General features: G+C 53.2%; 1 protein-coding gene across 6 annotated transcripts in view; it reads right to left on the bottom strand.

The window, feature by feature from the left end:
- The window catches only part of ITPR3 (inositol 1,4,5-trisphosphate receptor type 3), a 68,351-nt gene that overhangs the window by 40,170 nt on the left and 8,710 nt on the right, over nt 1–19,471 (bottom strand). For 5 of the 6 annotated variants that reach the window (XM_025418446.3, XM_025418447.3, XM_049092018.1 and 2 more), the window contains exons 2-3: nt 12,334–12,404; nt 72–193 (exon numbers count right to left, since the gene is read on the bottom strand). In XM_025418446.3, the coding sequence (XP_025274231.1) occupies nt 72–193; nt 12,334–12,404 (193 nt within the window). Of the gene's footprint in view, nt 1–71; nt 194–12,333; nt 12,405–17,063; nt 17,284–19,471 lie in introns of those variants that run through there. The other variant, XM_025418445.3, reaches the window with a different exon arrangement.

Below are 19,471 nucleotides of genomic sequence, written 5' to 3'. Positions count from 1 at the left end.
ATGAGCAGCGGACCCCAGTGTGTGCCCAGTTCCCGCAGTACACATGCAGCTGCACACCTGAGCACACCCACCTGCAACTTCTGGAGAAGGACCACATCGGCGATCTTCTCCTTGTCCTGCTTGGTCTGTTTGGCCTTCCAGTACTGCTTCTGGGCCGAGTAGCGGTTCATGGGACACACCTTGAAGAGGCAGTCTGTGGGAGGGCGATCAGTTCACGCGGGGCTCGGCCCGTGACCCGGCCCCCAATCGCACCTCCACTCTCCCCATCCCTCCTCAGCCTCTCTGCCCCACCAGGGTGGAGAGCTAGTGGTTGGAATAACCCCGAAGAACTTGGAGAAGGCGTGAGAGCAAGATCCCACATGGAAGGCAGACACGGGCCCTCTCCCCCATGGCAGATTCATCAGAGGCTCCTGGGGCCCCACCCCTTGTCCCATCTGTGCCAGCTCTTGTGGACATTGGTGGCTGCCAGCTAATACCTGCCATCCTTCTCTGACCCACTGCCTTGTCGCCCACAGATATCTGGGAAGTTATAGCCTATCCCCCACATGGCTCAGGAGCAGCTCGCTCCAAGTGGCTGACACAGGCACAGAACCATCTGGCCTCTGGAGGTGACCTGTCTGCACTGCTGGTCACTCCCCAAATCCCCGCAGGACCAGGCTGAGGTTCCTATTCGCCCTGAAACCACATCCTTGCTTGGCTCTTCCCCTGCCCTGAATGGGCAAGGCTCCCTCACTCCGTCCTCTCAAGACCCCTCCTTAATCAGTTCTGCTTCCAGGGATCTCGACCTGAGATCAAGCCCATCAAAATTTCAGAAGCAGCTTCACCATTCTTATTTTTATTTTGCAAAGTAGACAAAACACCTATGATTTTATGTAAGCCCAAACTCCAGATAGGGCGTCCGATGTTTCTACTTATCCAAAGGAGGCATGAGTTGGAAAATCCTATTCTAAAGCACGGCAGGGGCACCAGGGTGGCTCAGTGGACTAAGCATCTGCCTTCGGCTCAGGCCATGATCCTGGGGTTCTGGGATCGAGCCCCACAGCAGGCTCCCTGCTCAGGGGGGAGTCTGCGGCTCCCTCTGTCTCTGCCCCTCCTCCTCTGTTCGTGCTCTGTCTCTTGCTTTCTCTCTCTGAAATAAATAAAAAGTGTGGCAGGAGGAGATGGAAGGTTCTGGGTCATGGGGAAGTGCTAGCACAGTGGCTGGGCCGCGTTGACAATGCCATGGGCTGTGCTACGAGGCAGCAAGTTCCCTGTCACAGGAGGGAATCACAGCCTGGACAGGGAGCTGGGTTCATGGCCCGTGAGACCTCTGCATGACTGCTCAGGCTCCAGGGGCATGTGCCCAGGACGGGGATGGCTGTGCTGGAGCACCTGGAAGGGAGCTGCTGGGGAGCCCCTCCTTCAGGCCCTCTCCTTCTGCCCTCCGAAAGAAGGCCAGATGCCTGCTCGGGTCAGAGCTGGTCATCCAGCCCCCAGGAACTAAAAGCAAAACTGGGTTTTCTATCTAGCCCATGAACAGGCAGAAAGACTGAATGAGTCAAAATTCAAAGACAGAATTTCCAAGAAGGGAGGGGGGAAACACAATTCCATAAGTGGATAGAGTCACCAAGGCCTGCCATGCCTGGCCCACCTTGGCACCACCAGCACGAACGGCCATCACTTCTGGAAATAAGCACTCAGTTTGCTGGGGAGAGTATGTCTTTACAAGGACCTGCTTAGCCCTCAAGAAGCAGCTCAGGTGTCACCCCCTCCAGGAAGTCCTACTGCTTCTTCAGGCTGGGTTGGAGCTCCCAAGGGCTCCCCAGGTCCCCCAGTTACCACATGGAGGCCACCAGTTCCCAGCAGAAGTCGGAGAAGGGGACCATGCCAGGGATTGTTTTGCGAAGGGGTAGGGAAAAGTGGTTGTCCCAGTAGAGGTAACAGTGGGCGTTCAGTGGTCAGGACAGGGATGCTGACCACCTGCACCATAAATATTGTCCGGCATGACTCCTGCCGAGAGCATCCTGCCACACACTGGCAGGTAGATAGCCGCGGGCAGGGCTGTGAGCCCAGAGGGGCACACAGAAACACAAAGCATTTTCTGCATGGTTTTAGCAAATGCTGAATTGTTTGGGAATGCAACTCAGATATAAACTGAGGGAATTTGTGTTCTTTGTATTGTTCCAATTTTACCAGGAGTTTTTTTGTTTTTCTTTTCATTTGTTTTGCTGTTTCAGAGAATGTATCACTCGTGGCTGGACCACATGCTTGCGTTTGTGGCTGCCCTATTCATGATTCACAGGCAAGCTCTGACTGCTTCCTTGGGTCTTCTAGTTGTGTCCAACATCTACTTCTAAAATGTGTATTATTTCATTATAAATTGCTCCCCTTTATTCTTTTTTATCACACTTAGGACATTGCATTGACCTCGCTCCCTCCTCCCAGCTCCAGGGTCACTCAGACCCTGCCCCTGGACGCCCATTTTATATTGCATAAATATAGACATGCATCGATTGTGTTATTTTTGAATTCTACTTCATAATACTCTGATTCTGACAGGCTCATCTGCAGGTGGGCAGGGCCATGTGGAGCTCATCACCATGTCCCCAGCCTCTAGCCTGGGCTCAGCGAGTATCTGCCAGATGAATGCATGAATCTAGAAATGACTCTCTCATGTGGATGAGATGGGGCTGAATTTATAGCCGAGAAGGGAGGAAAGGGATGAGGCACTGCAAATGGAGGGACGGGCAAGAGAGTGGTGGAAGGGGCAGTGAAGTGTCAGCAGCCAGTCACACTTGGGGTCTGGCCAACTGGGATGGGCGGAGGCAGGCCAGGGCCCTGGGTCTGAATGAGCCTGGAGCCCGCAGGTCTTGGTGATCATGAGATCCCTGGTCTCCCTGCACCCCTACTCCTCCACACCCCCACCACTCCCAGTCCAGAAAGGCGAACAGAAGGAAAGAGAGATGCTGCCCCAGGTCGCCCTAGAGCAGAGGTTCTCAAGCTTTCTGAACTGGCTCACCCAGGAAATATATTTTTGGATCACCATTTCATGAAACAACATGGCAGGAGCGTCTGTCCCTGGTAAGGGGGGCAGTCTCTGACAGGGCTAAAAACCGTGGTTATGATATCTTTTGGATCAATCCAACCAGAAAGCAACTAACACAACTGGATTTTTCAAATGGATATTATTTTAAGACTTCTTAAAGAACTGACAAAATAGCGAAGAATTATTGGGCCCAAGCAGAGGATCAAAGGGAAGTCAGAAAGATATAGAAACACCCAAGCTACTTTCACCCTGAGGATATTCACTGATTCCAGAAATAGGCTTTTATTTGGATGGCTTCATCAGGTGATGGAGGGTGGTGGTGCAGAAATCCAAACCCAGGCCCACAGAAGGTGAGAATCTAAGAGGATACCCTCCGTTCAATAAGCTGGAACTGCGCTGGGCTACACCCCCAAGTGAAGGCTGAACCCGAGGCAGAACAGCTCCTTCTAGAAACCAGAGCCTTGCTAGAATCTCCTGGATGCTACAGAAACCCCAAACCTGAGCCCAGCTTCAGGCAGTCTTGGACAAGTGGAGTGCCAGGAGTCTCGTAATAGGATACACACACACCCGTCCTCTCTGGAGAAAGGTACCTTCCTCCTAGTCCACAACCAGTCACACCAATTTTTTCAAACACTGACTGCACTCCAGTGTGCAGTCAAAGCTAACCAGGAACTCTCAGGAACTAGCTGTCATGAGAGAGAACCAACCCACCAAACAGAGAGTAGAAACAGACGCGAAGAGACTTCAGGCACAGACAACATCTGCAGAACAGATAGCCTACTCTGCTTAAATCCACAAAACTTTGAAGATCCCTGCAGAGAGGAGGAAACTATAAAAAGTAACATAAGTAACATCAAAGGCTGAAAAAGAACGCCATGGAATCTCTAGAAATAAGAAAGCTTCAATAACCACATTTAAAACTCCTTGAACATATTTAACAGGAAGGAAGGAGCTGAAGGAAGAATTAATGAAATATGAACGACCCCTCCTATGGTGATGCACTCGAATTCTATTCTATGCAGGTCTTTAAAGGATGGTGGAGCCCCATTAGAGGGACCTCACACGGCCACTAAAGGGTCAGAGCCTGAGTTTGAATGAAACACCCCGCCCAGGAGCATCCTGGGAGTGGGAAGGAAGCCAGAAATGAGCCCTCCCTACTCCCGACTCTCCTGTCTTGGAAACAGACTCCCTAGCACTTGTCTAACCTGTCTCTTTCTCTCACACACAGATCTCCCTTAGAGCCTTGCCCATAATACCTGTCAGGAAATGCTTGTTGGATGAACGAATGACTTGAGTCCCCTAAAACGTCTGTGGCCCATCTCTACACACACCTCCATGCTTTCACGGTGCTTTCGGCCCAAAGGCAGCCCTGCCAGGACCCCAGAAGGGGCTGGAACCTTTCTTCTCACCAAACCACAGGGCAGAAAGGCAGAGAAGAAGAAAGATGGGAGGGTGGCCAGGAGACTGGGCTCACACCGGAGCAGCAGCATCGAAGGCCAAGAGAAAAGTCTGGGTCCAGGGAGGACTCCAACAGTAAGGACTGTGTGTGTTGGGGGACATGAACTTGCAGTTGAGGGGGCACAGGGCCTGTGAGGCTGCAGACAAGAGGATATTCACATAGTAAATGAAGTCGAGTGACCTTCCCTTAAACTCAAGTTTGTAATACTCCAAAAGCTACTGCCAGTGGGGAAGCTTTAGAAAACAAACTCCTGGGGCACCTGGGTGGCTCAGCCAGGTGAGTATCTGACTCTTGGTTTCAGCTCAGTTCATAATCCCAGGTCATGAGATCGAGTCCTGGGTCGAGCTCTGCACTCAGCATGGAGTCTACTTGAGATTCTCTCTCTCCCTCTCCCCCTAACCCTCCCCTAGTTCATGCTCTCTTTAAAATAAATTAATTAGGGACATCTGGGTGGCCTTCAGCTTAGGCATGATCCCAAAGTGCCGGGATGGAGTCCCACATCAGGCTCCCTGCATGGAGCCTGCTCCTCCCTCTGCCTGTGTCTCTCATGAGTAAATAAATAAAATCTTAAAAATAAAATAAGTAAAATGAAATAAATTAATTAAATCTTAAAAAAAAAATACAAACTCCCAGGTCCTGCATAGATTCATGAGCCTGAGGGGTATGCATTAGTAAAGGCACCCCTGACCCCAAATAGTTCTGCTGCTCCGATACGATTCAAAAGTACCAGTGCTGAGGACTCGAGATGAGAACAGAGCACAGGGAATAAAGTTCTACAGTCATAGTCACATATAAGCTCAGTGTAAATCATGTAAACATCTGCTTCTAATTATTTTCGACAGTTAGAGACTCGACCTATTGAACAAAACACGGAAGACTTCATTGTGGTTACAGAAGAGAAAGGCAAGGTTGTTCAGTCTCTATGTAAAACTGAAAGTGCACCTGATAGCAGAGGGAGGGGGTGTGGGGCAGCATCCGGGGTTGCTGGCTGCAGAGAAATGAAGGTGGAACTGATGATCCCTGGGTTCCTGGAGGTGACAATGGGGAATCGCCACCAGGCTGCCTAGGGAGGATGGGGCAGAGGAAGTGGAGGAGTGGCCAAGGGAGCTAAATTCTCCTGGAATGAGCTAAAACACTGAGAGATCTGGGAGGGAACAGAAGGAACAATGGAGAGTTGGAAGGGGCTGCCTTCTCCTACGACACTGATTCCAGCTGCCCCTGCCCCTCGACTCAGCCATCTCACTGCTGGTCCACCTTCCAAGAGCGCACCTCCGTTTGTACAACATGACAAAAGACAAGGGTCTTCACCCACAGCACTATTGGAGAAGATGGAGATTAGGAAGAGCCCAAGTGCCCATCAAAGGGGACTGGCTGGGATCCCTGGGTGGTGCAGCGGTTTGGCGCCTGCCTTTGGCCCAGGGCGCGATCCTGGAGACCCGGGATCGAATCCCACGTCGGGCTCCCAGTGCATGGAGCCTGCTTCTCCCTCTGCCTCTCTCTCTCTCTCTCTCTCTCTCTCTGTGACTATCATAAATAAATAAAAATTAAAAAAAAAAAAAAAAAAAAAAACAAAGGGGACTGGCTAAATACATTCCAACAGAGCCACATAATGGAATGCTCTGCAGCTGCAAAAGAGAGAGAGAGGTCAGAAATTCTGACACACACTACACGTGAGTAAACCTTGAGGCTGTCATACTAAGCAAAAGAACCCAGTCACCAAAGGACAAATATTGGATGATTCCACTCATGTGGGTACTGAAATAGTCAAATTGATAGAGATGGAAAGTAGCATGGTGGCTAAGGAGGAGGGATGCGGTGGTAATTATTTAACAGTTTAGAGATTCAGTTTTATAGGAAGACAAAAGTTCCTGGATGGTGGTGGTGGCTGTAAAACAGTGAGAATGTGCTTAATGCCACTGAACCATACACCTAAAAATGGTTAAAGATGGGAAACTTTTTCTTTTTAAATTTATTTATTCATGAGAGACACAGAGAGAGGCAGAGACATAGGCAGAGGGAGAAGCAGGCTCTCTGTGGGGAGCCTGATCCAGGACTCGATCCCAGGACCCCAAGATCACGACCTGAGCCAGAGGCAGATGCTCAATCACTGAGCTACCCAGGTGTCCAAGGATGGAAACGTTTTGTTATGGATCTTTACCACAATTTTAAAATAAATATTTTCTAAATGTTTCAAACCAGGCAAGTCGTAGAAACACTATTTTCACACAGTTGTCTGGGATACAGAACAAAAATGAGTGTTTAAATGAAGGAAAAAACAGAGAAATCTCTATATGCTAATATGAAAAGGTCTCCAGTAGGATCCATAGTAAGCTTTATAAAGAACAACAAAAAAAGAATGGCGTATACAGAATCCTACCTTTGTGTAAGAAAAGTAGGGGGTGGGATCCTGAATATATGTTTATATTTGAAGAAACCTGGAAGAAGCATAAGTAACTCAGGAAAGTGGTCACTGGCAGGGATCATGGTAGAGGAGGGAAGTGAGGAGACCACGCAGGTGGGAGCAGACCCTCTATACTTCTTTGTACAAGGTTTTGATGTTTTAACCATATGAATAAATTACTAAGTCTGTTTTTCTATATGGTTGCCCCTGGAAAGTGTTTGCATTACTTTTATAAACTGGGGGTGCGGGAGAGGGTGGGCAGGTAAGTACAGAATTTTAAGTGGCCAATAAACATGAAAAGATGCTCCATTTCACTAGTCATCAGAGGAATGCAAATTAAAACCACAGTGAGATGCCATTTCACACCCAGCAGGCTGGAAGAAATTTAAGTGGGACAGAACCAGATGTGGCAAGATCGCTGGTGGGAGTGGGGGGGGGGGCGTGCCCACAATCTGTAGGGGGATGAGCACACACAGCCCCAGAGGAAGGCTCAAAAGGGCCTCCTCACACCAGGGCTCCCCCTACCTCGGAACACACCCAAGAAACTCTCGGGCACACGGGCCCAAGGAGACATGTATGGGAATGCTCACTGCAGCATGGCTGCCAGCTGCCAACAGCTGGAGATGAGCTAAATGTCCATCCACAGGAGAAAGGATAAATGGCTTGCAGTTTATTCACCCAGTGGAATATTACACAGCAATTAACCAGATGAACTAGAGCCACATGCATCAACATGGAGAAATCTCAAAAACAATGCGGAATAGGGACGCCTGGGTGGCTCAGTCAGTTGAGCGTCTGCCTTTGGCTCAGGTCATGATCTTAGAGTCCTGGGATCGAGTCCCACATCTGGATCTCCACTCAGTAGTGGAGGAGGGGTCTGCTTCTCCCTTTCCCTCTGCCTGCCACTTCCCCTGCTTGTGCTCTCTCTCTCTCTTCATGTCAAATAAAGAAAATATTTTTTTAAAGTGCAGAATGAAAAATGTGCAGAAAAAATTTAATATACAGGGTTATAAAAATGGGAAATACTCTGTGTTAGTTATAATAGCCCTATGTATTAATAGCGAAAGTATAAAATCAGGCTCTGGAATGATACACAACAATTTCTTTTTTTTTTTTTTTTTAAGATTTTACTCATTTACTTGAGAGAAAGCATGAGCAGGGGATGGGGGGAGGGGCAGAGGGTGAGGGAGAAGCAGAGTCCCCCCTGAGCAAGGAGCCCAACATGGGGCCCCATCCCGGGACCCCAGGATCATGACCTGAGCCAAAGGCAGACACCAACCTGACTGAGCCCCCCAGGCGCCCCGATACACATCAATTTCTGATGAGTATTTGCCTCTGGAGAGGGAGGGAGGGAAGAGGGGTCAGGGAGAGGACCGAGGGCCTCAGTGACAGGCATAAGATGCTTTAAAAATGACAAGGTCGGGATCCCTGGGTGGCGCAGCGGTTTGGCGCCTGCCTTTGGCCCAGGGCGCGATCCTGGAGACCCACGATCGAATCCCATGTCGGGCTCCCGGTGCATGGAGCCTGCTTCTCCCTCTGCCTGTGTCTCTGCCTCTCTCTGTGTGTGTGTGACTATCATAAATAATAAATAAATTTTTTTTAAAGGGTCATTTAAAAAAATAAATAAAATAAATAAAAAATAAAAATGACAAGGTCTGGGCAGCCCCGGTGGCGCAGCGGTTTAGCGCTGCCTGCAGCCCAGGGCTTGATCCTGGAGACCCTGGATCGAGTCCCACGTCGGGCTCCCTGCGTGGAGCCTGCTTCTCCCTCTGCCTGTGTCTCTGCCTCTCTCTCTCCCTCTCTCTGTCTCTATGAATGAATAAATAAAATCTTAAAAAAAAAATGACAAGGTCTGGGGTACCTAGGTAAGTCGGTCGATTGAGTCCAACCCTTGTCAGGGCTCACGGATGTGGATGGAGCCCCACATCAGGCTCTGCGCTCAGGGTGGAGTCTGCTGGAGACTGTTTCCCTCTCCCTTCCCCTCAGCTCCTCCTCCTAGCTGCGCTCCCCCAGCCCCCCCATATATATAATAAAAAAACAATAAACTGGGCTTGGAAGGCAGGACATGTAGAGCAGAAGCACAGCTTGGGGGAGTTGGGGGGCACCCAGCCATATAAACACAGGAAGGCCGGTTCATCAGCCTCCTCCCCAACACCAACTCCCCACTGCAACAGTCTCAGGGGGTAAGTGGCCCCTACATACATTCCTGGGGTCCCTGTAGCTTGGTGTATGGGCTCTGAGCCTCCCTAAGGTAGACTGGGAGGCGAGAGCTGCCCCTCCCCATGCCCCCACATGGGAGGGAACATGCCCAGGCTCTGGACCCAGTCAGCAGCACACAACTCAGAGCAGCCATCTCCCCAAGACTCCTACAGCAAAGCAAAGGTCAGGGATGGTGGGCTGGAGTGAGGTGCCCTACACATTGGAGCACCAGTAGCCTGGGCCTCCCCACAGCCTGCAGACTCTGGAAAGAATTCCCAGAACATGTGAGGGCTTGGAATGGCCTCAGATGATGGTTAGAGCTGAAACCACAACCAAGAAGCCAATCAGGGGCTGATGGAGGCAGGCTGGGAGCTTCACTGGGCTTTGCCCACTCAGCCTGGGGGCCTCCAGGGTCAGCATGTGAGGACAACCAAGCTGTAGCAGGAGAAAGGGTGAAACCAGAGTTCCTCGCAATGGCGGGGTCCAGCCCAGGATGGCAGGACAGTACTTACGGGGCCTCAGGACACAGCCATCTCTAACAACATCTAGCCAACTTCCAACACACCTGCCATGGTCCCCATGGCTCTGCCAGGACCTCCTTCCAGTCCAGGGTATTTAGGGAGAGATGCAGAACAATGAGAACCAGGACTCCCAGGCGTGAGGCCAAGCTCTGCTTTTCTCTCCTCCGGGCTTCAGTCAAAATGAACACGTTGGAGGCCATGTCTCTTGTCCCAAGTTCTAACACTTCAACTGTACACACCAGCCACTGGGCTGCACAGAGCCTGGGTTCTGTCTCAGAAAATCAGTTTTTCTCAGGTCCAAATAGGGCCACAGGGAGTTCAGATGGGCCTCTGCTTCAGGACACCTGGGGCAGAGAGGGCAGGGAGGAGGCTGGAGGCTGAGTCCTCTCTCCCACCTCTCTGAGCTGGCTGGGCACGGTGAGGCCACAGGGACCATGGGGCATTTCCCTCTCCCCCCACCCCGACCTTGGGGAGGGCCCCACTCACAGGCTTTGGGATGATGGAGAGGAAGAGAAAGAAGAGACTAGGAAGGACCAATGGGAGAGGAGGATGAGAAGTCAAAAGAGTATTTGTTCTGCTGAGCGGCTTTTTTGTGTCAGAAATTGGCCCCAAACTCTGTCCACTGGAACTCTAGGGCAAATCTTTCTCTGTCACACCCACCTCCCTGTCACCACTGTCACACCACACAGCTGGCTACATACACCTTGACACATGCACACACCTTCCCTTTCCAGTCCCAGGCCCCTCTCTGCCCTGGCACAGCCCACCCTAGGGACCCTCACCCTTACTAACTTCTTCCCAAGAATTTACCTAAATCCCCCAACTAGAGTGGAAATCTGCCCCTCTGTCAGTGGCTTCAAAGCTCTCCTACTTTTTTTTTTTTAAGACTTTATTTATTTATTCATGAGACAGAGAGAGAGAGAGAAGCAGAGACACAGGCAGAGGGAGAAGCCTGTAGCAGGCTGTGTGCGAGAAGCCTGATACAGGACTCGATCTCCAGACCCTGGGATCATACCCTGAGCTGAGGGCAGATGCTCAACCTCTGAGCCACGCAGGCATCCCCAAAGCTCTACTACTTCTGCCTCCAGGAGAGACACAGGCCCCGTCTCAATCATCAGGACCCAGAAGCAGGCATGGTCAGAGCTGTGCCTCCAAGCAGGGCACCCCGCACGAGCACCCTGAAATCCCCAAAGCCCGGGCCCAGTGCCTTCAAGGCTGGGTTCAGCTGAGAGATTCCGGACGGGTCATCACAGCAGTGGGAACTAGAGCAGCCAGGCCTGAGAGAGGTGGCAGGGGTGGGAGGAAGCCTGAGGAGGGGCTGCTGCCTGCATTTATTCCTCAGATGTGTACCACCCACTGAAACAGTGAACAAAACAACCAGAATACCTGCCCTGGTGGAGCTGACATTCTAGCTCCACGGATGGAAAACAAATAACTAAAATACGCGGAGTGTGTCAGACTCATGCCGTGAAGAGAGGGAAAGCAGGGAAGAGAGACAGGGGTGCAATTTTATATGAGGTGATCAGGGACGGGCCCACTGAGGACAGGAGACTGCCGTGCAAGCCAGGTGAGTATTTGGAGCAAGAACCTTCCAGGCGGAGGGAACGAGTAAAAAGGTGCAGAGGTAGATACATGAAAACAGCAGGGAGGCAGTGTGGCTGGAGGGAATGAGACAGGGCAAGGGGTAGGGGAGGAGGTGAGAGGGGCAGCGGGGCCAGATGGCGCAGGGCCGAGGCGTGTTCAGTGGTGAGGCACGTCCAGTGCCAGAGGCGGTTCCCACACACCTGGGCACAGCCTGACCTGAGACCCCCACACAGCCCCACTCAGAGGCCTGGGAGAAAAGCAGAAGCAGAACAGCAGGTACAGGGCCCCCCTGCGGGCGAGGAAGGTCCCCCTCCCTCTCCTCCACCCTCCGGTGGATGGGCAAGGCCCCAGCAGACAGACGGCCAAGGATGCCACAGGATTATCTTAAACCCCGCTTCCCTCCCAGCATCCCCCTGGAGGACAATCCCAGCTAATCTCTCCCCAGAGGAGCAGCCACGTGGGCAGGCAAGGTGGCAGCAGCCCGGCATGTCCCTGCTTGCTCCCACCCTGCCCACCACGCCCAGGATCCGTCTGATTGTCTGTCTCAGCCTCATAGGCAATCACAACAATACCTCACCCCGGCTGGGCACGGTGACAGCAGGATATCATTTAATTCTCTCAGCGCCCTTGGGCCTGCGGGGCGGCTGAGGAGCCCACTGACCACGGAGGACACGGAGGCCCCTGCCCAGTGTCAGGCAGCAGGGCCCTGCCCGGGATCCATGAGTTCCCCCAGGGCTGGCGTCATCCACATGGGGCTGGGGACACAGCAGGGGGCAGGAGAAGGGCCCAACAACCTCGCCAGGCAGATGAGGAGACCAGAAGCCCCCAGGAAGAGCTCTCACCCTGGGCCTCCTGAAGCCTGAGGAAATTCTCCCACACCCCTGCCAGCTAAGAAAATGCCCAGTCAGGCAGACAAAGGTGGCCTTGTGGCTGATGGGGGGTTTGGGGGAGGACGGCCCTCTGCCAGAAGTGGGTATGCCCTTGAGAAGTTGGGGGCGGCCCCAGACAACCATGGGGGGCTTCCACAGAGAGCAGCATGAGGGCTGCCGGGCCGTGGGAGCGCTGGCTGGGGTTGAACGGGCTCGTCCCAGGTCCAGGACCTACAGCCTCGGAGGGGAGGCTGGTATGGGGGCGGGAGTCTCACCTCGGAACTTCTTAGGGGGGTTGTCCAGGTCCCCCGCGGCCGGCTCCACCACACAGCGGTCATCCACCAACCTGAGGGACAAGGCAGCTCGGTCAGTGGGAGGGAAGACGCCATCTCCCCAGGGCAGGGGATGCCAGGGCACCAGGGAAGCCTCCAAAAAATCCCTCTCCATCACTGTCACGCTCCCCCCTCAACGCATCAAGGCTTTCCCTTTCCTGGCACGGAGGTTAGAAGGCAAGGTCTTTGGGGGCTGGGGCTGGGGGACCCCAGGAAAAGCACAGAGACACACCCAGGCCACCCCCTCTGCCTGACAGAGCTAGAGCTGTCTTGTGAGGGGGGTCTCCTCCAGCCTGGGCTGCCACATGCTGTAGATGCAACTCCCGTGAAAGCCCTGAGACCCTGCCGCCCCGACCTAAGGGCAGTGGGTAATGGAGGAAGGAGAGGGAAAGGCGCTAAGAGAGACGGAGATGAAGTCAGACAGATCAGAAGGGAGAGACAGAGAAAGAGAACAGAAAAGATCAATAGAATCAGAAAAATAAGTAGGATACAGAGGCAGAGAGACACTAGAGATAGACAAACAGAAGTTTATGAGACCTCAAACTAGGGGGACAGTCCTTTGGTCTCCAAGACAGGACAATGAACCTTGCACTTTCTCAACCTCAGTCAGGCTGCATTCCATTCCCTCCCTATAGGCCTACCCTAGGGCCCCAAATCCCCTCCCCCCTTAAACTGCAACTGGGCTTAATCCTGAATCTCTGGAGGACATCTACCCACCCACCCATCTATCTATCCAGCCAGCCACCAATCCATCCATCCACCCACTCACTCACCCACCCATCTACCCTTCCTTCCATTCCTGCATTTAAAAGTCTTCAATGCCATCCCAGCCTCTAGGATACAGTGATGATAACGATCCACCATTTCAGAGGCCAGGTCTATTTCAGCACTTCACAACTGTTCCCTATGAATTCTCACCAACTTCCTCCCAGGGTCTAGTCATTAACACCATTTAACAGAAGAGGAAACTGACTTTGAAGGTGAGATAATTTGCCTGAAGTCAAAGAGCTGATTCCAAAACCTCCTTCTCCTCCCCTCCTTGGGTTGGCTAACAAGGTCTTTTGTGGTCTGACCTCTATCCATTCCCTAGCTAGCCTCACAACTTCTTGCTCCAACCATGCTAAATCTCCAGTTGATCCCAAGGTCCCTGGAGCTCTCATCTCTACAGAGGTGACCACCTCTGCAGTGGCAGCCTACAATGCCGTTCATGCCCAACCCATCCTGGCTTCCCACCAAGACCCAGGCCTAGCAGACCTCACTTAATTCTTCCACACTCAGACCCTCCCTCTACTCTGTGAAACCTTCCTTGGCCAGTGCCAGTGCCCTCCTTCCCACTGGGCCTCCTTCCTCCATGTTCCCGAAGCACCTGGTCCTGCCCCCCCCCCTCTCTTTTTTTAAAGATTTTATTCACTTATTCATGAGAGACACAGAGAGAGGCAGAGACACAGGCAGAGGGAGAAGCAGGCTCCCTGTTGGGAGCCCGATGCGGGACTCGATCCCAGGACCCCGGGATCATGACCTGAGCTGAAGGCAGACGCTCAACCACTGAGCCACCCAGGCGCCCCGGTCCTGGCCTCTCCTGTTGCCATGTCTCTTCCTACTGCAACTAGTTGCCATGTCTACACTATGGGCTTCTTGAGGACAGGACCCTGTTTTTCTCTTTGGCATCAACAGCACTTATGTCATCAATAAGAATAATGAAAGCAAGCAGGATTTTGTTTCTAATATTTTCATATATCATTATTTAATTTTCTAAATCCACTTTGTTATTATTTCCATTTGGTGAGCAGGGAAGCCAGAGTACAGAGAGGTAAACAATCTGGCCAGGGACACACAGCCAGCAAGCAGAAGGATTGGTTTTGAAGCCGGCTGAGAAGCGTCAGAGCAGATGTTGTGCAGGACCTCACAATGATGGGGAGCAGAGAGGCAGCTTGCTCTGTGAGGAGGACCCTTTGGTCTCCTTCCCTCTCTCTGGCCCGCAGCACTGGCTCAGAGCTTGGCCCTCTTCCCTCTGCTATCTGCTCGCATACCCTTCCTTGCACATCTCAGCCACACTCACAGGTTCAAAGGACCACTCAGACACTCATCAATGACTCCCATATCCATCTCCCCCGCAAAGGCCAGATCCTACATCTAACACCTCTGCTTGGCTGACCACGGGGATCTCAGACTCAACAGGTTCAAAACTGAGCTCCTCATCTGCCACCTAAATGGGCTCCTCTTAAAGTCCTCCCAATCTCAGTTGGTGGCAATCCATCCTTCTCACTGCTGGGGCCAAAAAACCTTGAGCCAATCTTTGGCTCCTCTTCCATTCACCTCTCACACCCAATATGTGAGGAAACCCTGCAGGTTCTATCTTCCAGATCTGTGTGGAGTCTGACCACTTTTCATCTTTGCCACCACCACCTGACCCAAGCCCCCACCAGCTATCACCTGGATGTGAGTAACTGCCTCCTTACTGACCTCCTGATGTGCCCCCCTCATCTCCCTAAGACCTGTTCTCCACACAGCACACACACACACGCCTCACACCTTTACGTTAAAAGGTGAGTCAAATCAAGAACATCCTCTGCTCAGAACCCTCCAGAACTACCTATCTGAGTAAAAGCCAAGAATTCACAATGGCCTGAACCTACATGACCCAGCCCTCACCTCTCTGACCTCATCCCCTCCCTCTACCCCCTGCCCACTTCACTCCAGCCCACAACCCTCCCCTAGGTTCCTCAAACCTTCCAGGAGATTCGGCACTAGTTCTTTTGTCTGCCCTCAGACACCCTTCTGGCTCCCTCCCTCACCTCCTTCAGATCCCCACTCAAATGGCCATTCCCCTGAACGCCCTCCCTTCCTAACCATTTCATTTTCATTTTTTTTTTAGGATTTTATTTATTTATTCATGAGAGACACACAGAGAGGCAAAGACACAGACAGAGGGAAAAGCAGGCTCCCTGCAGGGAGCCCGATATAGGACTCGATCCCGGGACCTTGGGATCACAACCTGAGTGGAAGGCAGACGCTAAACCGCTGAGCCACCCAGGCACCCATCTCCCTATCTGTTTTTGTTGTTGTTGTTTTGTTTTGTTTGTTTGTTTGTTTTTAATTCATGAGAGACACACAGAGAGAGAGAGAGAGAGAGGCAGAGACACAGGGAGAGGGAGAAGCAGGTTCCATGCAGGGAGCCCGACGTGGGACTTGATCCCAGGTCTCCAGGATCAGGTCCTGGGCTGAAGGCGGCACTAAACCGCTGAGCCACCGGGCTGCCTTCCCTATCTGTTTTAAAACTCAGAACTGCTCTTTCTCACACTCCTCATTCTTCGCCGCCGCCTCACTGTGCCCATAATATTTCTCATCACCTGACCTGTTGTATATTTTACTTATCTATTTTGGTTACAACCCCCCTACACTTGGGATGGAAGATCCATGAGGACAGGGATGTGTCTGTTTTGCTTCCTGCTGTATCCCCAGAATCTAGACCACTGCCTGGCACAGAGAGGGCATACATGGAATGAATTAATTCATTTGACTAGCTGCTGAGGAAAGTATTTGAGAAGCAAAAGGTAAGGTAGGTCCCTGACTCGAGGAGTTTAAAAATCTCCTTGGGAAGACAAGTCACATTCTCAGAAGAGTTAATGTTATGAAGAATATGTATTAGTGCCAACTGGTGGTACCAGCTGTGGATTTTGTCCAAATTCAGGGAAAGAACAGGTCAGAGCTTGGCCAATCAGAGAAGGTGCGAAAGAAGAGGCAGGAGCTATACAGAGCCTTGAATAATTCATAGAGTTTCCTGTAAGACATTAGTGAATCAGATTAGCTGCTTGTCTCTTAGCAAAGCCCTGAAGGGAGGGAACCCGAATGGCTATGATTGGATGGGGGAGGGGAGGAGGCCCTGGCCTAGGACCTGGCACTGCCAAGGGTGCTGGACAGCCACAGGGCATCATGGAAGTGAGTGTGGTTGAGGGCAGGCTGGGGTAGCCCGTAACAGCCCCTATCTTGTCCAGCGCTCAAGCCTTGGGGAGGCCACCTCCTCAGAGCTTCTCTGATCGAGGAGAAATCCATCCTCAGCCTGACCCCTCCACAGCAGCCCTGGAAACTCCTCGTCTGGGCCACACGTGCAGGAAAAACACACGAAAATTCAGATGCCTGGCATGCTTTTCCTAACCCCCCTGGCACAAATCTACCCCGCGATCCGGGGCTGTCCGTTTGTCCCCTCCCACTCTGGCAGGGCTCCACGCAGCCCCTCGCAGTGCACTGAGGTCTACAAAGCATGGTATATTTTGGGAGCGTGAGCTGAAACCACATAGGGGAAGGCAGGGATTGATCAGGAGGGGGACATGGCCTCAGGAGGACTTCAAACAAGGTCAGGAAGGAAACCATCCTGGACCCACCGCAGCTGAGGGACCTTGTGTAGGAGGGACCAGAGGAAAGAAGCAAAGTGGGAGGATACAAGAGGCAGGGGTGTTCCCCGAAGGTATCAGGAAAACAAGGGCAGTAGATGGGGACTTCAGGGGTTCCTCCTGGTTCTAACGTTGCACAGCCTGCGGCCTCCATGTGCGGTGGGGGTAGTGCACAGTCCATGCGGCCTGGGGACGCTGGGCTTCACCCCGACCCCGTCCCCTCCCCGCCCCCAGGAGCGTCTGACCGCGGCCCCTTGCCCTACTCATCGCTTTATTTCCCACCTGGTGCCTAGGGCAGCTCCCCACGTGGCCGGCAAGCAGAGAAGCCATCGGCAGGATGTGTGGAGTCCCAAATGTCCCCAAGCGCCCCGCGAAAGCCTCCCTCCATTCCTGTGTGTTCTCATGGGCCGGGCCGGGCCGAGGCAGCCCCGTGGGAGCCCGGGCGCCGGCGAGGGGAGAGCAGGCCGCGCCTATCCGACGGGCTGCGGGGAGACCGGGCGGGGGGAGGCCGAGTTCCGCGGGCGCAGCGCCTCGGAAGGGAGCGCGCTGGGGGGCCGGGCGGGGTCCGCTGGGTGCTCTCTGCCCGCGCCCCAGCGAAACCCGCCGCCCCACGCGCAGCGTCGCCCCGCCTCGCCCCGCCTCGCCCCGCCTCGCCCCGCCTGTCTCGACTGCAAGTGCGCGGGGGCGGGAGGGTGACGAGCGCCGCGGCCGCGTTCCCGACCTCTCCCCCCGCACCCCGCGCCGGCGGCACCCACGGCCAGGGCCGCACCCCCCACTCTCCCTCACCGGGGCATCTGTATTTATTAAACTGGCCGGACCCGGGTCACAGGTGCCCGGCCTCGGTCCGCACCTGGCGCGGTGACCAGAGCCGAGCTCTCCGGCGAAAGCGGCGGCGGCGCCTCACCCTCCCCAGCCCTCCCGAGAGCCCCGGTCTCCGCCCAAGGTCCCGGCAAAGGCCCGCTCCCACCCCCCGCCGCCCGCTGATCTCATCGTCCCACGTCCAGGCGTTCGCACACCAGAGCCCTGTCCGAGTCCTGCCAAGTCCTGCCGTCTTCAAGGCCGTGCCTAGGCTCCTGCAGAGTTCCCCGCCTGGTCCTACCACCGACGCCGCCCCTCATCTAAAAGCAGGTGGCACCCCAGCCTCGACCACAGTAGAAAATCCAACCTTCCAATGTGCTGAACCTGTTTTAATTTATAAGCTGTTTTTATATCCAATACCTAATTCTATTCTCACCACAGTTTAGTGTGAGGTTCACTGAGTAAAACTCAACACCACACCACCATCCCCAGCCCCACCCACCACCCCATGCCCCTGGCGGGCACTCACCCCGCTCTGGTCAGTTGATGGCACATGTACAAGCTAGATCTCCATGCATTCAACAAAACCTTACAACGAAGCCATTACGGGCGAGGTGGAGTCAAGAAGCTCATAACCACCATGCTGATTGCCCTGAGGACAGGGGCCACTATGTCCTAGACCCCTGCATCTACCCACCTCAGGGCCTGTCCAGAGGACACTAGGGAGCTTTGAGGACAGAGCCTGCTAGGAGCCTTCTACCCACTGGGAGGCACAAAGCCAGTTTGAGCCTGGACTACACAGGGCCCAAGAGGCCATCAGCAAAGTGGGCAGTGGGATGAGGGTAAGTGGGGAGGGCCTGACAGGAGGCCTGTGTTCAGGGCTGCCCTGGACCCTTTGTTGTTTGGGGGTTTTTTTGTTTAAAGATTTTATTTATTTATTCATGAGAGACACAGAGAGAGAGAGGCAGAGACACAGGCAGAGGGAGAAGCAGGCTCCAGGCAGGGAGCCCGATGCGGGACTCGATTCCAGGATCCCGGGATCATGCCCTGGGCTGAAGGCAGGTATTCAACCACTGAGCCACCCAGGGGGCCCTGCCCTGAACCCTTTGAAAGGAGATGGTTGACAAGTCTGCACTACAAAGTTGTGGAGGAGGGTGCCGTCCTTGAAATGCCCATGGGGTCTGCACCCCAAGAGCTTGTTTGGGGGAAAAAGAGGAAGGTAGATGCATCCAGTGACCTGAGTGGCCCCATTTTGCCCTGGCTGCACTTTGAGATCCAGGTGGGAGCCACAGGAAAGGCAGTGAGGCGGGTCAATGCTGTCTGGAAAGATTAGATAAGAAGGAAGAATTGAGCTAGAGGTGGAGCAAGTGACGATCAGACGAGTCTGAATCAAAGCCTGCACCCACCAGCATGGCCACCCTCAGAGCAGCCACAGGACAGGGAATCAGAGACTCTAGACAGCCCCCCCCAATCTAGCTTGGAAACTGAGGCACAGAGGGGAAACTGCCAAGGTCACACAACAAGTCAAAGGAATAGCCAGTTCCAGACCCCAGATCTCTGACTCCAGCCCAGGACACTGGCCACTGCCCCACAAATCTAGGCCAGACTCAAGGAAGGCCACTCCCAATGAAGCCACTGTTAGACTACTGGGATTGGCTTGTGGTAGACACAGGCCTTGGAGTCCCTTTCTCCAAATACCCAAAGTCACACCCACTAGATGGGGGTGGGGAAGAAGGTTGGGAGAGGAACCTAGGTTCACTGGCTGGGATCCCTGGCTCATCAGGGAAAAGAAATTCATTTCTGCATCCCTGCAAAAATATCCATTTACTTAACCTCTCCCTATCTTTCTGTACCAAGGATCCACCATATGCCACCAGAGGGGCCAGTATATG

Source organism: Canis lupus, chromosome 12, assembly GCF_003254725.2.
Source record: "Canis lupus dingo isolate Sandy chromosome 12, ASM325472v2, whole genome shotgun sequence".
NCBI lineage: Eukaryota > Metazoa > Chordata > Mammalia > Carnivora > Canidae > Canis > Canis lupus.
The sequence above is the reverse complement of the archived record's forward strand: the minus strand, read 5'-3'. Positions and strand labels throughout refer to the sequence as shown.